Source organism: Lepisma saccharinum, chromosome 26, assembly GCF_977018435.1.
Source record: "Lepisma saccharinum chromosome 26, izLepSacc3.1, whole genome shotgun sequence".
NCBI lineage: Eukaryota > Metazoa > Arthropoda > Insecta > Zygentoma > Lepismatidae > Lepisma > Lepisma saccharinum.
Genome location: NC_139254.1, coordinates 11,779,091 through 11,797,899, shown reverse-complemented (window position 1 = coordinate 11,797,899; position 18,809 = coordinate 11,779,091). Strand labels below are relative to the sequence as shown.

The window sequence follows — 18,809 nt, the reverse complement described above, 5'->3', positions numbered from 1 at the left end:
ACGAAATTGAAACAAACAGCAAAAATAAAAATATCAGAGATTTATATAAAGGTGTAAAAACTTGATAAAAGATAAAGACGGTGATTTTCTAGCTGACCCAAGCGATATTCTAAATAGATGGAAGAACTACTTTAATGACCTTTTAAATGTCCATGTAGGAGATAAATCAGAAGTAAATGAAGTACACACAGCAGAACCTTTAGTTCCAGAACCTAACTTGACTGAAGTTAAAGATGCTATTAAAAGGCTAAAGAATAACAAAGCACCTGGCATTGATTTAATACCAGCTGAGTTAATTAAATATGGTGGAAATTCATTAATATGTCAAATTCATAAATTAATTTGTTTAATATGGAATAAAGAAGAAATCCCTCAACAGTGGAAAGAATCCATAATTGTTCCTGTGTTTAAAAAAGGTGATAAAATGAACTGCAATAATTACCGTGGAATTTCTCTACTCTTAACAACATATAAAATATTATCTAACATTCTTTTAACAAGACTAACCCCATATGCTAATGAAATTATAGGTGATTATCAATGTGGATTTAAACGCAACAGATCAACTACAGATCAAATTTTTCACATCAGACAGACACTTGAAAAAAAGTGGGAATATAATCAAAATGTCCATCAGCTATTCATTGATTTCAAAAAAGCATATGATTCGGTCAAAAGAGATAAATTATATAATATATTAGTAGAGTTTGGAATACCTAAGAAGCTTGTTAGTATGATAAAAATATGCACCAGTGAAACAGAAAGTAAAATTCGTTTGGGTATTAATATGTCTGACAAATTTACAATTCATGATGGGTTAAAACAAGGAGATGCATTATCTCCATTGCTCTTTAATTTTGCCTTAGAATATGATGTTAGGAAGGTAAACGAAACTAAAGAAGAACTAAAATTAAATGGTGTGACTCAGTTGTTAGCATATGCAGATGATGTAGACTTACTGGGGGATGATGTGAATACAATTAAGAATAATGCTAAAATCTTTTTCAAAACTGCTAAAGAGATAGGTTTGGAAGTTAACAAAGAGAAAACTAAATATATGCTTACAGGCCGAAACTAAGTGTTAGGTAATAATCAAAATCTAATTATTGATAACAACTCGTTTGAACCAGTTTCCAAATTCAAATACTTAGGAGTAATATTAACAAATGAAAATTATATTAAAGAGGAAATAAAAAGTAGGCTTAATTCAGGAAATGCATGTTACTTCTCTCTTCATAAACTTTTGTCTTGTCGTTTAATATCTAAGAAACTAAAAGTTAAAATATACAAAACAGTAATTTTGCCTGTAGTATTATATGGGTGTGAAACTTGGTCCCTTACATTGAAAGAGGAACATAAATTGATAGTATTTGAAAATAGGATCCTTAGGAAAATCTTTGGACCTAAAAGGGATGAGGAGACAGGTGAGTGGAGAAGGTTACATAATTTAGAACTACATAATTTGTATTCATGTCCAGATATTATTAGAATAATTAAATCAAGAAGACTTAGGTGGGCAGGCCATGTGGCACGAATGGGAGAGGAAAGAGGAGTTTACAGGATTCTTGTTGGGAAACCTGAGAGTAAGAGACCAGTAGGAAGGCCAAGACGAAGATGGAGGGACAACGTCGAGATGGACCTAAGGGAAATCGGTAGGGATGGAAAAGAGTATATAGATCTTGCTCAAGATAGGGACAGATGGAAGGCCTGTGTTGCTGCAGCCATAAACCTTCGGGTTTAAGAAGGCTAGAGAGTTAGTTAGTTAGTTAGTTAGTAATGTTAAGTAGTGATGTAGTGCAGTACTGTAACCAAGGAGAGCGTTTAAAGAGTTCAAATTGCTAAGATTGGTAATTTTATGTCCGTTCCTTCGTAATGACTGTTGTCAATACTAATTAACACAAATAAATTGTTATTGCGACGAAGGCCGATTCGATAAGAAACTACTAATAAGTATTTATATAGTGAGTGACAAACAAAAAATTCAAAACCTCGTAATGATCGTTAATTCCTCACTGCTTTGTATCTAAAATGTTTGTCTTCTTTGAACACAAAGTACTAGTATGAGATATAACAAACTTTCCGCACTTACTTTGCAATATTCGAAACCACCATTACAGACTTAGCTCTATGTAACTTTATTCTGCGCATTCCACGTGGCATGTGACTTCCTCCTATCATCGAAATAACTTTCTCTTACTATTTCCTTTCACCTCGTGAAATACTGAGACCAATGTTAACTTCTTAGCACGGTGGATAAACTTTACACCCAACGATATACTCCTGAAAAAAATCCTGCCTAGGTGGAGAATCGGACCTACGACCTCCCTCGTAAGAATCAAGCACGTTACCTCTTCTCCAGGTAGCTCATGTTAAAATTTGCTACCAGTTTGAAGAAACCAATTCACACATAATGTCATATCTATAATTTCCTCATGGCAATTTTCATGAGGAAACGAATTCAGATAAAATCGAGAAACGCTGAAAGGGAAAAATTATGAACATATCTATTGTCGTTTTGTCGAATTTTGTAAATTGTGTAAAAATTCCGGGTTTTGAGAAGTATTTTGTTGTTTGTTTAAAGTAGGAACAGGAGAGCGAAAAGGAGTCATTTGAACCAGACCCCGTTTGACAAGAAACTTCAGCTTATTTCCAAAGACTGTATGAAAAGAGAGAGGAACGTATGAAATATAAAATATGTGTGAAATTAAAACAATGGAAACCTTGAAAGATAATACTAACGAACTTCAAACTATGAAAAACATATTTTCGTGGTGGAAAACTCCAAGGCATTTTCGAAATATGAACTTGATGTTTTTCTATATTATGAAGTGGAGACATGGGACGATACGATCCCTCAGCAAGAAAATTTTAAGTAAGCTACCTCCAACATTTTCAATGGTCATAATTACTAATTAGGATCCGGAAGTTGATGAAAAATCAACTTTTTAAAAAAACAATGCTAAACCTGATATCATGTCCGTGTCCCTTCAGTTAGAGCCGGAAAACACTTTCTATATTACACTTTTTTTTTTTGCATTCTTCGGCCTTCTTTGGCTTTTAGTTTATTTGTCAGTATTTTTAACAGTTTTGTTGCATTTTTACTTATTTTTTTAGTTTATTTTTCTCCTCCCCTGTTGTTTCGTGCATTTTAAATGCATTTGCTAGTAAAACTTACATATTTAGATTTCTTGACATGGTCCTTTTAGCAAATTCACCATGAATCAAAAATACGGTCAATGGAAAAGCTTAATATTATTCTTAACTGAAATGTTTGGCAATGGATTAAAATACTTTGTGTGAAGACTACTTTGAGGTTCTTTTTCTGGACACTATTATCGCTTTAATCTGTAGTTTTAAAGTAAAATTAGTCACAATATTAAATGCAATTACACTCTGGTATACGCGAAGCAGAACTGTATTTTCGGATGCTGGCCGACTACAGTATCATAGAAGGCCCACTCTGAAAGGAGATGAATTGGTTGATTTGGTGTTTTAAGTCAACTTTATGCATAGTAAGGCTAATCGGGACTGGACCTACAGTTTAAAGTGGGATCCGAACCGAGTGCATAAAATAACGTGAACGGTGTAGGGGGGTCGTTTGCTTATGGAATAGAATGTCATGGGTTCAAACTTACTTCTTTGCAAAACCTTTTTCGGGAAGTAAAAGGCTTTGGACGAGAATGCTTATCTACGTTTCTTGGAAATTTCCGTTGATATTTATGCGATTTATGTCCAGCATTTCCGGATGGAGAAAGTTGACATGTAAGTTCTTAATATGTGTTAACTTATAACAGCTGAATGAAAGGAAAAGTATTTCCTAAAATCCTGCCAATCACTGAAAGATTAAAAACATTAGTAGAAGCATTACTTGGGGCATGCACAGTGGCGACGATTATGGAGTGTGGAGGGGCAGATGACCCAGCACTATACTTAACATTATCTACCAAGGGAAAGGAACTGTCCTTGCCCCCGCCCCCTCCCAAACCTTGCCCCATCAGTTTTGAAACCCAATCGCCGCCACTAAGCATGCATCGCATAAATATTTACAGTAATATCATATTAGAACACTTCGTACTCGGTAAATAAAAAGGAAAGGGTGTATTTGAACCTACGATGTTTCGATCTTGACGAAAACAGTAAAAAAACGAAAGTGTTGTTATCTAACCAACTACTCCAGCACATTGCCAACAGAAATCTGAGTAAAACACGTTAATCTCAGTTGAAGCAACCATGTGCCGGAGTTTCGAACCATTTTTCGCCAAGAACCAAGGAAAAGACACACTTTGCAGAATCGTTTGGTGTTGTGCAAGGTATCTTTACTAAACATTTCGCATAAAATCATCATAAATTTGCCTTCTTGCATTCAAATGTGACTGCAATTCTTTCCAGGTGGATGAGAACCTGTTCAGTGTTTCACAATGCACACACATTTTCCTATTTTCAAATTCAGAACGAAGAATCTTGAAATATTTTCAACATTCGTATTTCTACTTAACATTTTTTTTTTGTCTACTGATATATTTTATTACTGCTTTAGGGTATCTTTACTTTATGGAATGTGAAAGAATGAAAAAAATCAAGAGCGTTTTCATTCAGGAAGAAGGAATGTTGCAAAGTTGGCTACTCTTAGTTGGCTCTGAAGCGCTATGCTGCCAAATTTACGAATTCCGGACTTTGAAATGTTTCAGGGCGGTCAAATAAGATGTTGCGAAGTGTACCATAAGGATTGAACCTTGTTAGTTAAATGTTCCGCCCAAACATTCGTCCATACTAGGTTCCATTCCTTATTGGTAGTTTGTTGCTCTACTTTCGTTAACTGCGTATTTAGGTCAAGTTCCTGGCGATATAAGTCATTGACTTGTAGGTTCCCTGTCGTACTTCCTGCCCCCACTCTGTACACACATTCTGCAAAGAAGGTAAAAGATAAACAAAGTTTTTCGGGATAGCTGCTGTGTGCATTGGCAAGGTCAAGGATCGATCGTAGCACTATCGCTGTGTAGCTATCTGGTTGTTGTATAAGCATCTGTAGATGAACAATGCCGCTATCACTGCGCCATCAGGGAGGCTCTGATATGTGGTGTAAGGTCTTCAGTTATGAACGATTGATGAAGAATGAAGATGCTCTCAAGAAGATTGGTTCTTCTTCTAAATACTTCTGGCATTACTCAACTTCAGCGTAGGACTAACTAGTATCAAAGATTGATCAGAAAAGGGGGGATAAACTGATCTCCTTGGTATGTCCCGTTTTTGGGTCAAAATATTATGGTCACCCTAGTAACAATGCATATGAAATATGTACATAAAAAATCAATGAAATATGTAAAAATAATGGAAGAATATTAAAAAACGTAACAATATTTTCAACTCTTAGTTCCTTTCCAGTTGTTATGCTAGTTTTAGATTGGGGTGGATCTATCCAAAATTTCTTCAGGGTCACCACCTGACCTACAGTCACTATTCCCGGAATGAGGAGGGGTTATATGAGAAATAGGGCAGGAGGGAAGCACAAGCTATACACAGAGCCTTGATCTTTCAGCTGAGATTTCCATGGGTGGAAACACGATTAAATGAAAGTAACGTAAATTTGGGGAAAATAACACCAAAATGTAAAATACGTAATAATAATAGTTGGTTTTGGGGAAAAAATAACATCAAAATATCAAGGTTCCTATCTATAGCCGATTCTTGAAAAGCGACATAAGAATAGGCGCAATGCAGCACAAAAGAACTCACCATTCCTGGGGTATAAGTAAGGCGTGCAGTGACAATGTTGAGCAAGGTGGAGCATTCGACACTCCATCTGACAAGTCCGCTGCTGGTAGTCCGGGATGAGCGTGAGGTTCCCCTCGTCGGAGAAGAGGCACTTCCGCTTCGACAGACCGATCTTCTTCACTTCCGGTGTGCTGTAGGTGGCCACGGGAGACACTATGATGTTTGTCTCAATCGTGTTGTTGAACGGAACGTATGCCCCGTTCGTCACGCTCGGGTAACTGTTCGGATGGTGAATATACACCTGAAAACGAATATATATTGATGGACCATATTAGTGTGACGTCACTGAGCAAGATTGAGTCCAAACTCTTCACGTGGTCTCTTTCTGTGCGCTAGCTTTGGGAAAATCCATTGCATGGGGCAACTTTTAAAATTGTAACAGCATTATGAAACAACATTGTGATAAATATTGTGCATCAGTGTTAAGTTGATATTACGGAGAATACGTCTGATATATTACACATACCTTACAGAGCATAAGGTAAAGATTAACCGAAGTGAAAAATCAAATAAGGGAATGCTACCAGCCGGCGTCCGATCCGGATCGGCAGCCAATGTGTGGCGCCGCTGCAGTCACGTGAAGCTGCTGGACTCCCATCACTCATAGCGACAGCGTCGTTTCTGTTGGATATCGGAACAGCAATTTCTTTAAAAATGCACGATTTCCTTGTTCCAGTTATTCTTTACCTTATCCTCCGTAAGGTATGTGTAATTTTATAGACGTATTCTCCGAAATGTCATCTTTACAATGGGGGCGTACAATACAACACAATTTTGTTCCATAACTGCTGTCACAATCCTCAAAGCTACCCCTTGTGGTGGATAATCCAATGTTATAGCATAGAATAAAGCCACGCGACAAGTTTGTTTGGACTAAATTTTGCTCTGGTGATGTCACCACTAATATGGTCAATTTCGCCTTGTTTTCATTATCAAGTTAAGAGTGTGGAGCCTTTTCTTCCACTTAACCATTTTTACATAATTTTTTTTTTGGACAAGGAATTTAGTAGACTACATTTTAGTAATTACATAAGGTTGAAAAAGAGAACAACGACAGAAATATAAAATATAAAGGAAAAAGTACATACAAACTTAAAAGTCTAATCTATACACACGGATATAAAAAAATGTGTACGTTTAGTGGATCAATTAATTTCAGCCAATTTAGTTTCGTGTAAAGAAAAAAACAGATAAGTGATCTCTAGGGGACGGATATCCGATATTGGGCACTTAACAATCCACGAGAACTCCATGGACGACCCCTATATTCTGAACATATTACCGTATGGTGTGGAGTAGCCAATTTCGGCGTAATTGGACCATATGTGTTTGAAGAAGATGGACATTCAGTAACAGTAAATTCTGCATTACCATGTTGCAAGACTTTCTCTTGCCAGAACTTTGCAGACGACGAATTGAACCCACACAATTCACATGGCACAGTGGTTCGGATCCCACTGTAAACTGTAGGCCCAGTCACGATTAGCCTTTCAGTGCATAAAGTGGACTTAAAACAACATATCAATCAATCACAAGAAGAACTGGATACATAATAGGGCACTATTGGTCTGATACAATGTGTTATGTTTACCTTTCGATCACGGGCCTATTTGATGCTGGCAGTACTCTTTCGTGTGGCGCTGGTAGAAGTTGCCAATCAAAATTTGCTATTGAAAATTTGAAATCCACTCATTGCCGTAGAGTTAGGTAACACACATAACGCCTTGCAGGAAAGGAGTAGGTATTTCAGGATCTAGATGTCGCATTTTTGATTCATGCCCGTTTCGCTCAGTATCGAAAAACTTGTTTTAAGTTACCGTTTCGCCCAGAGGGAAATGTGAATGTAAAAAATCCCAATTGTGTAAATCCCATATACAGGGTGTACCAAAAGTCCCTTTACCCCCTCTTTGACTTGTAGACAAACATGCAAAATGTTATTTTAACTGCATGCGTATGATGAGAGGATGGTATATCATTAAATCAGACCAATAGCCACCATTTACTCTGTGTGCATACCGCCATATTCATGGCACAGTAATATTCGCCTCCAGGTGCGATGTGAAATCCTCCGTAACTTGGTTGGCGTGAAGGAAGCAAACGCACTGCGAACAGCTTCTTGAAGTTCCTCAGTTGCCTGATAACGATTATGGGCGACTTTCTGTTTGATGTGCCCCCATAGCGCATTTTCACAAGATGTCAGATTTGGACTTCGGGGTGGCCATTTTGAAGGTGCTGGTAAATTTGGCGATCCTCGTCCAATTCGTTTGTCTCTGAACACATCACTGAGGAATTCTCTTAAAATGGCCACCCCGAAATCCAGAGCTGACATCTTATGTTACGGAGTATTTCACATCGCAACTAGAGGCAAATAATACTGTGCCATGAAAATGGCGGTGTGCAGGTGTGCACAGAGATCCTCTGGAGAATATAGTGGTCATTGGTCTTATTTAATGGTAAACCATCCTTTCATCATACGCATGCTGTTAAAATAACATTTTGCAGGTTTGTCTACAATTCAAAGGGGAGTAATGGGACTTTTGGTACACCCTGTATATCAAAATTCACTCGCGATCTTCTAACAAATCGTACTGGAAATGCAACGAAGGATGTCGCGCAACTATTGTGTTTGCCTAACCTAACCTAACCTCACTGGTTAATACTATTGTTGATATTGTGATTGTACTGTGTATTCTTGTGTACATATGTTACTAATGTATTAAACAATGCGACAAGGCTCCCCTTTGGGAGCCACATCTGATTATTTGGCTTTTTACTTTCATATTTGCCTTCACATTCAATCCATCTTTTAAAAATTCCCTCTGGGCGAAACGGTACTTCCGTTCTGGGGCGTGTTATCACTTGGATCAGTAAAACAAGTGTTTCAGTACTGGTCGAAAGGGGAAGACACGCCCATTTTTATTGACGGAGACTGCACGTGAGGTGAGTTACACTCCTTGATATATATTTGCGTGATCGCGCAACACTCCCCCTTCCATTTTTCTATATTTATAATTATGCTTAACTTCTGAACACTGGTGTACATAATTTTTTTTTAAAAAAATAAAAACTCACTGTAATGCCTTTCAGTCTGTTGTCCTGTGTCAAGTATTCGTTGCTTAGATTGTGTTTTAACAAGACTTCCAAACCACTCAGAGTGCCATGTCCATAGTTTCTCCAGGGTTCGAAGTCTTCTCTCCTGAAACATAATATATTATACAGTTGGATCCACTAGTAGAGGAAAAGGTCAAATATGGGCCCCCATTTTAATGTTGTCATTCTCGGAGGAAAAAAATTAGTATATCAAGCACCTGCCTTTAAAATGCATATCTATGAAATATATACTTACATGTAATAGCATGCTAAAGTATAGAAGGTCTCCATTTTTTTTAAAAAAAAAAAAGCAATTTCCAAAGAATGGTAAAAGGGTTGTATTTCAAAATTGTGCTCTAAATATGGGCTACTAGTGGCAATATCAAAAAGCAATTAAAATAAGAAAAACCAGTCATTTATCGCTAAAACATTATAAAATTCATATTTATGAATAATCTGTTGTTTTGAAAATCAGGCGGAATGGAATGAAAAAATCGAAATTAAGAAAAACATCCAAATATTTGTTGAAAATGTGATCTCAACATTAGACCTCATGTCATAGCCCATATTTAGACCATCACGCTATTTTTCTTCTTCACTTATTTTCGCTCTCTGTGGTACGTATTTCACAAACAAATCATGGCATTATGAAAGCCCATATTTGTTTTATGTACCGCTAATATCATAACCTATACAAAGCAGATGAGAATTCAGAAAACGCGGAGTTAAAACATACCTGCAAAAAGTTTTCGGAGGTCGCAATTATATAACACGTCCAAGGCCGAAACTAACCACCACTTTCTCTTGCGAATTGGCGCCGCAACCTTTGTCCTTGACAGATAACCAGTTCCCATAGAATCTGCCAGGCTGCCAGGCTGCAGCACCCGGCAGCGCTGATAACTCCAAAACCCATATTTAAACCTTCGCCCATATTTAGACCTTGTCCTCTATTACTCGGCAAATTGTCCATGACAATTTTTCATTAATTTTTCTCTTACATGTGTTTTAAAGCGATGATTTTTTATGTATGCTGGTGCAGGACTTGTCTGCAGCTTGTTTTGAGTTCCTGAAGCTCCTATTGGGTCAAATAAAATGCACGAACATGGTGATGGACAATTTGCACGGCAACACTCATGGATCCCACTGTACATATGCGTGTTTGTGTGTGGACCTTTACGTTCCGGTTGGGTGACCGCGTAAAAAGTTAAATATAAAAAGGAATAAATAAAATAATAAAACTACACAAAAAGATGTTGAGTGGCGAATCCAAAGTTGACAGGTTCGAATCCAGGCCAGAGCACTGGTGTTATTTGTGAGTGTCCCTTCGTATTCATCTAATCTTCACACATTTTCATCGATTAGCCAAAAGGGACGGAAAAGCCAGGTTGAATAACAAAAGAGAAACAATACAATGAATAATTTCATGTATTTTATTTGAAGGGCTCCGGTGTATAACATGGTAAATGACATTTTGGTAATTTTTTTAATGACAAAGTAAAATGGGCCATCCTTCAATTTTCGAGTGAAATTGCCATGTCATACAATTTGCATTGGACTCAGTGAAGCCTTCTGAAATTGGTAAACACGAGAACAATTTATTTACAGCATAGCTTCTAATAACAGTTTATCTTAATGAACTCAGAAATAACCAAAATGTCACTTACCATGTTTTACAACCGAGCACTTCATTTACATACATAAGTATCTCGCATGACACTATATCTAATGCATCAGAGTAGTATCGTCACAGGCTGCAATTTTTGTTGAATTAAAAGTTCATATGCAGACAGGCACGTATCCAGAGGGGGGGCTTAGGGGGCTCGAGCCCCCCCGAAAGTTTTAGGTTTACACTAGATAAAATGAGGTTTTTGGTTTCTTGTGGTGTGAAATAAAATAATGTGACAATAATTTAAGGAAATAAATAATTATCGAGGCAAGACGGAGAATGTTCCGTAACCCTGTTATTGATAAAAGCACGTATCCAAGATGGGGCACAGAGGGCTCGACCCTTTCCCCAGGAAATGTTTCAGTTTACGTTAGATAAAATTAGGTTTTCGGCTTCTTAAATAATGTGAAAATAATGTAAATAGAGAAATAATTATCGAGGCAAGACGGAGCACGTTTTATATCCCTGTTATTATTAATAGCACGTAGCCAAGGTGGGGATGAGGTGGCTCGAGCCCCCCCCCCCCTCAGGAAATTTTAAAATTTACACTAGATAAAATTAGATTTTTGGCGTCTTGAATAATGTGAAGATAATAAATTTATAAATGTGAGAGAAATAATTATCGAGACAAGACGGAGAGTGTTCTATAACCCTATTGTTGTCAATAGCACGTACCCAAGGTGGGAATCAGTAGGCTTGAGCCCCCATTCAGGATTTTTTTTTTATTTACACTAGATAAAATTAGGATTTTGGCTTCTTGAATAATGTCATGATAATTTGGGAGAAATAATTATCGAGACAAGATGGAGAATGTTCTATAACCCTGTTATTTTTAATAGCACGTATCCAAGCTGGGGTTGAGGTGGCTCGAGCCCCCCCCCCCAGGATTTTTTTTATTTTACACTAGATATAATTAGGTTTTTGGCTTTTTGAATAATGTGACGATGATTTAAGGAGATAGACAAGTATCGAGGCAAGACGGAGAATGTTCTATAACCCTGTTGTTGATAATATTGCACGTAAACTTTTCTTGCGCTTTCGGTGTTGTCTCAGCGCACTTGAGGACTATGTAGAGACTTGTCAGCATTTGGAAGCTGCAGAACAAAGGTAGCGCCACACGTAGGGCAATTCGTTGTAATTTCTAATCTCTGGAAGGCGGGAGAGGGTACGTTCTTGAATGAGAGAAGGAGTCAACTACTGGCAATATTAACGAATCGTCATCTGCGGAACGTTCTACAATATAATGAGGATATAAATACGCGGATTCAATTTTTCGATTGATCTGTACAAAGAATCGGTTAATGAGATTTCAGAGGTAAGTGTGACAATTCATACAGTCGATTGGTGATCAGATCAGTCAGCGTCCTCTGATTGCTTTATAAGATATAGTGATTCGAAAATGAAGACATTGACGACAGCAGAACTTCCGGGCCTGAGTGTGGTGCTAGTTCGGTTCGAGGGCCGAAGAGATCAATGCCTCTCTCTCTCTCTCTCTCTTCTCTCAAGTGAATATTTCATCAGTACCGGATATTAAAACAGAAATAAACTGCATAGATCAACTGAAAATCAAAGTTTTGAGTGATGCTTTAGTTTTGCCAGAACTAAATTTCGTATATGCAGTGTGAGAATTTCATGATATAAAAAAATACTTTTGTTTAAGCCTACTGGGTTCGAAACACATTCAAACACTTAACTATCATAAGGAGACAGCCGAAAATTTTATGAATGTCGAGAAGAGAAAGCAGGAAGATGTTGCATATGTAGACATTTTAGGCGGAAATTGCAGGCTCTACCAGGATCCAAATCAGGGTTCTACCAACTGAGCCACCTAGCCATCCTTTACTTCAACCGATTTTTCGTTAAAATGTCTACATAGTACATGTCCTGTGTATATCAAATCGTAAGGTGTTGCCTGTATAGTGAACAAGCACAGAAAATATAGGAGAGAGAAGAAAACTGAGGAGCATTATCACCGGTTGAGGATAATTTTTTCTGTAGTCAACAAGAGCTACTACTTCGAGGTGACAATGACAGTGGCCTAATAAGGGAGATTTCACACCGTGTCGCCTGAAGATTAGGTTTGTGCGGCCTTTTGTGTCGCTACGGTGTGAAACGTTGCTGTTGATTGGCCCATTCCAATCGACATGTATCGCGTGTCCCTTCGGTCTGAAACCTTCCTAAGTCTTGAAAATCCAAGTCACAAGGATGGAAAATAAGGGCCTTGTTAAGGTTAGGTGTGAAGGCAGGCAGACGACAGCACCCTAAAGGATCATATTCAAACCTGCAGGAAGAACGCATCTCCAATACGATGATAAAAACTTCTGGTGAGTGCATTTTAAAAAAAAATTGTCCGAGATAAAGAGAGGCGTGCCCAGGATTTTCGGAAGGGAGAGGGGTTACGCATACTATTTTTGGTGGTCAGTCCTGATTTTGCCATTTTTCCCTGTCTTTGACGTTCTTCTTCTTATTTTTTTTTTAAAAAAAAGGAATACTGGGTCAAATGGGGTTATTACCTCACCAACCCTCCCTTGGGCACGTCACTGGAGATAAATGAGTAAGCATTTGATCATACTGGGAGACGAAACATTAGATGTGTTGGGAACGGAAGGGTTTTTCACTGTGCACTAATTGTTTCGTGATCCACCTGTATTCGAGTAGACTTCCTTTGTTTCGTGCCGATATATGACAAGACAGCGGAAGCTGTGACAGGCATTTTTAAACACTTGTGAGTGCTAAGGCCTGAATCTGAACAATTTGGTGGGTTTCGGCTTTTATAAGAGCTGCAAACATGGGAGGACAAGACACGTTAGTGGTGTTCAGGCTCGAATCAGAGAGTAATATTCGAGAGCTGTCTGCGTCCAGTTCGCAACCCACAATTTGAATCTCGCGTTGTTGAGTGGATTGTTCATCCCGTGCATGTGTAACAGCTTCGTAAAAACACTCAAAGATACCATAGATGTTTTTATGCCTGATGAGAAGAAATGGACAAACACACATACTGAGATGGTTCCGGCACACATTATTAATGCATGGAAACAGAGGAGTCGAGTGGTAAAAAATGTTCCGATTTCACGTTCTGATTAAAATGATAGCCTTACAGTGGCAACGATTTAAGGGATAGTTGCTCCCCATGTTTTATTTTTCTGCCTCAACATTATGGCCTCTTAATGTTAAGCCTTGGCTACCAAGAGAAAGTAAACTTTCCTTGCAACGCCCTCCGCACCCCCCCCCCCCCCCCAGTTTTGGAACCCAATTGCCACCATTGGTCTTAAACATACAATTGTGAGGTTCTTACTATACCCCTTAAAAAATGATGTTGAGCCCCCCCCCGAAAGGAATTCCTGGATACGTGCCTGTATGCAGATAACATCTGGAATTTCTGACTTTACTTTATATTTATGAAGAAAGTTGGGCAGCTATATACAAGGCTTTACAGAAATAATTGAGGGGGTTACAAAAATGTATTGCAAGTAAGCTATTGGACTCACCTTAATGAAACCAGTCTGGAACGATCGAAGAACGCAAACAGTTTATGCGTGTATGTTTTGTTGAGCAGATAGTTCACATCCCTGCCGCTAGGCGACACTCAAATCACCCATATCACTCACAGTGTTTTGGGCAATGTTTTGGTCTCCAAGATCACCGGAGCTTACGCCGTGTGACTTCTTTTTGTACGGTTTCATAAAGTTTCATGTGTCACATGTGGTGCACACATTGAATATTTCAAAGTGTTATAAAAAACTGTCTGCGTTCCCCGATCGTTCAGGACTGGTTTCATTAACGCAAGTTCAATACTTTATTTGCAATAAATTTTTGTAATCCCCCTATTATTTCTGAAACACCCGCTATTATTGATGGATTTAGTTCGACGTATATTCAATGCACAGTTTAACATGTTTAACATAGTCCCATAGAATTATGAACACTGTTTTTTCTTCTTTCAAAGGGAAGAAGTAATATTTACCCGCTCTGCGCATGCGCAATTCTCGAGTTGAAAGAGTAGCAAAATCCGTCCTCGGTTGGCAACTGCAAGAAGATTTCGCAGCAGTTTTGACGACTCCCCCTCCAGAAGCAGTAGGCAAAGATTTCTTCGCAAGTAGGCTGGACCTGTAGAAAAATCAAAAAAATATTTTCTTCCTGCTACATTTGACTAACGAGTAAATTTCCATTGAATTTCTAGTAATCTATTTCAATTGCTTTTGAGCGATACGGTTATCCTGAAAATTAGGCACAGTTTTCATGAAATTAAAAATGTATGCACTAAGTTCAATCTTGCTTGTATTTTTCTTATTCTACATAGCTTGTCTGCTACTTTTAGCTAATCGAGACGATGAGCATGAATTATGATTCAATGAAAATTATGTAGTCATATTCGCAAAGAAACACCTATAGGACTCGAATCCAATACCACTTAACGTGCTCTATCATCAGACAATGGCTGTTGCGATTGCTATTATATTTTTTTAGAAATGTTAGCGAACAGTAGTATTAATTAAATAACAAAATATCAATATCATCATCAATAATAATAATAATAATAATCGTTTATTTAGAGCGTTGAGCACAGTATGAAACCTAATACAGCACTAAGTCAAATACAAAAGTACAAAGTTACACGAATAAAATACATAAGCTGTAGAATAACATAACATAACAAGTTAGCATATTTACACTTCAACTTAGAGTTTTCAACGAGATCCATTATATTTCTGATACTAATAATTGTTTATTGCTATATAATCAAAATGTCCATCAGCTATTCATTGATTTCAAAAAAGCACATGATTCGGTCAAAAGAGATAAAATATATAATATATTAGTAGTGTTTGGAATACCTAAGAAGCTTGTTAGTATGATAAAAATATGCACCAGTGAAACAGAAAGTAAAATTCGTGTGGGTATTAATATGTCTGACAAATTTACAGTTCATGATGGGTTAAAACAAGGAGATGCATTATCTCCATTGCTCTTTAATTTTGCCTTAGAATATGCAGTTAGGAAGCTAAAGGAAACTAAAGAAGGACTAAAATTAAATGGTGTGACTCAGTTTTTAGCATATGCAGATGATGTAGACTTACTGGGGGATGATGTGAATACAATTAAGAATAATGCTAAAATATTTTTCAAAACTGCTAAAGAGATAGATTTGGAAGTTAACAAAGAGAAAACTAAATATATGCTTACAGGCCGAAACTAAGTGTTAGGTAATAATCAAAATCTAATTATTGATAACAACTCGTTTGAACCAGTTTCCAAATTCAAATACTTAGGAGTAATATTAACAAATGAAAATTATATTAAAGATGAAATAAAAAGTAGGCTTAATTCAGGAAATGCATGTTACTTCTCTCTTCATAAACTTTTGTCTTGTCGTTTAATATCTAAGAAACTAAAAGTTAAAATATACAAAACAGTAATTTTGCCTGTAGTATTATATGGATGTGAAACGTGGTCCCTTACATTGAAAGAGGAACATAAATTGATAGTATTTGAAAATAAGATCCTTAGGAAAATCTTTGGACCTAAAAGGGATGAGGAGACAGGTGAGTGGAGAAGGTTACATAATTTAGAACTACATAATTTGTATTCATGTCCAGATATTATTAGAATAATTAAATCTAGAAGACTTAGGTAGACAGGCCATGTGGCACGAATGGGAGAGGAAAGAGGAGTTTACAGGATTGTTGTTGGGAAACTTGATGGTAAGAGACCTGTAGGAAGGCCAAGACGAAGATGAAGGGACAACGTTGAGATGGACCTAAGGGAAATCGGTAGAGATGAAAAAGAGTATATAGAACTTGCTCAAGATAGGGAAAGATGGAAGGCCTGTGTTGCTGCAGTCATGAACCTTCGGGTTTAAGAAGGCTAGGGAGTTAGTTATATAATATTGTGCAATTATATGTATTGTTCTAATAATTATAATAATCATCATATTTATTCAAGTGATGGTAACGCTTAAACAACCAGGTATATCACTATGTCAAAATTGGTTATACCAAATTAAAAAATTGAATACATAATTATAAAATAAAACAGTGGATTCTACAATCTTATACATCAACATAAATTCAATTTGTAGGTTTCAACAAGATCAGCTATTAAACCTCTGGCCTTGTTTAGGTATGTGAGAATTGAGATATACCTATGGGAATATCTGGGAATTTTTATTCAAAAAGAATTCATTGGCAACTTGGAAAGTTAAGATCTTCTGTTACAAAATTTATCCTTTTCATTTTTCTTCTTTCTTCTAAGGTAAACATATTCAACTGTGTTAACCATTCAGAGTAATGTTGGTCATAGTAATTTTAATAATAATAATAATAATAAAGGTCTTCCCGATGGCGTAGTGGTAACGTCGTCGGCTTGTAATTAAGGGGTCACGGGTTCGATACCTGATGGAAGCATAAAGCACACTGGTTCGGCTCCTACTTTAAACTCTAGGTCCAGTCCCGTTTGCCCTGTATGTGCATAAATTGGTCTTAAAACAAAAACTCACAAAATAATAATGTAATATAATCGGCTTCATGAATACCTTGAATGGACTTACCTGTATAACTTAACCTTTTCTTGCAATTAGGTATTTCTGAAGCCCCCCACCTACACTTTTCTTACAATTCTAAAAAAAACTTGGGTTGTTTCAAAATATACTACCTTGGTTGCATGCAAAGTTTCAAATAAACATTAAATATTTCCCAACTTTACCTGCAGCATGAGTTTCGTAATGTTGAAGTACTGTTCCAACCGCGGTAGATCTTGGAAGCTGTAGTTGTGTGTTTCGAGGTAATACATGGGCTGGTAGTACTTCGGGTAGAGTAAGTAGTTCATGGCCTGCATGGCTACCATGTACAGTTCGATGGCGCTTGCGTTCGAGGATTTGGTAAGCCTGAAGAAATTCAAAAAGATCTTATCACGATTGTACAGTCAATAAGTGGATTCTAATAGCAAATGCTCGATGGCAACTTCTACCACCGCCGTACATTTAGGCAACGCACATAACACCTTACAGGCAAGAGAGTATTTCAGGATCTAGGTGTCCCACTTTTATTTCCGGTGAGTGTACAGTCACGGACACTGACGGGTTGTAACGATTCCATTGAAAGTCAATGTATTCATTACAACCCAGTAGTGTCCGTGACTGTACATCACCATCGTCCTAAGAACCGGTATTAAGTGGGAATGAGCAAGAGGGTAATTTACCCCAACTAAATAGCATACGAAAAAATATTATATTATACCGGGTGTCCCAGAAGTCTTTCCCTGATTACAAACTTTATTCATATCCACTATATGCAATGCAGAGATGTGAAAGTGGTGCCAAAATGTTGGAAAACTAACCAAGTTTATTTGTTGCAGGTTTCAGTAATGTGGCTGTAGTGTAGCAGTGTTAGTGCCAAGGAATCCGGAATTAATGCTCTTGACATCGGGTGGCATCTTTCCATACAATGTTTCTTGGACTTGACAGTATTTGGGAATGAAGATAAATTCAATTTTAAAATACCAACTTATTGATGGCAGATGTTCTAGACGAAATACTTCTGTACATTTGAAAGTTCCTCTGTACTGTTATTGGTGACCGGGTCTCGTGATACCAGAGGACATCCTGAACTTTTTCCTGATTTGTGAACATTTCCGGTTTTCTGGACACCGACACTCCTACACTACAGCCACGTTACTCAAACCTGCAACAAAAAAAAATTTGGTTAGTTTTCCAACATTTTGGCACCACTTTCACATCTCTACCTTGCATATAGCGGATATGAATAAAGTTTGTAATCAGGGAAAGACTTCTGGGACACCCGGTATTACAACCTGAAATTATACGCAGTGGACTTATAAAAATCCGAGCTTGGACAATTCGAATTACTCGATAATTCGAACAGAAGAGGAACGAGCGGCATTCCGCCCAGGGAGACAGACACAAGAGCATATATATATATATATTCAATTCGGATCATATCGGAAGATTTTTGAGCAGAGGAGAAGAAGCAAACCTGGCATTCCTCGATTTGAAAGCTGCTTTCGACATGATACCACGGAAGATAATATGGGAACTACTAAAAAGGAGGAAGGTGCCACCAACTCTATTCAGAGCAGTTAAGTCAATGTATGAGATAGTAGAAGGAGTTGTTCGACTGAACAGGGAAACATCACAAACCTTTATGATGGATAGAGGAGTATACAAGGGGACAGTTTGAGCCCATTACTCTTTATAACAATAATGGAGCAAGTGATAAAAATAGGCAAACGAAGAACAGAGAAAACTAAGGTAGGAATGTGGATA

The 18,809-nt window shown here is 37.5% G+C and overlaps 1 protein-coding gene across 1 annotated transcript in view; it reads right to left on the bottom strand.

The window, feature by feature from the left end:
* LOC145979375 (pickpocket protein 28-like) overlaps positions 1-17,054 on the bottom strand; it is a 28,291-nt gene extending 11,237 nt beyond the window's left edge. Inside the window, exons 1-4 of the mRNA XM_083112243.1 lie at positions 17,025-17,054; positions 14,493-14,635; positions 8,845-8,968; positions 5,734-6,013 (exon numbers count right to left, since the gene is read on the bottom strand). Coding sequence (XP_082968369.1) covers positions 5,734-6,013; positions 8,845-8,968; positions 14,493-14,635; positions 17,025-17,054 — 577 coding nt within the window. The remainder of the gene's footprint in view (positions 1-5,733; positions 6,014-8,844; positions 8,969-14,492; positions 14,636-17,024) is intronic.
* Positions 17,055-18,809: the final 1,755 nt, after the last annotated feature.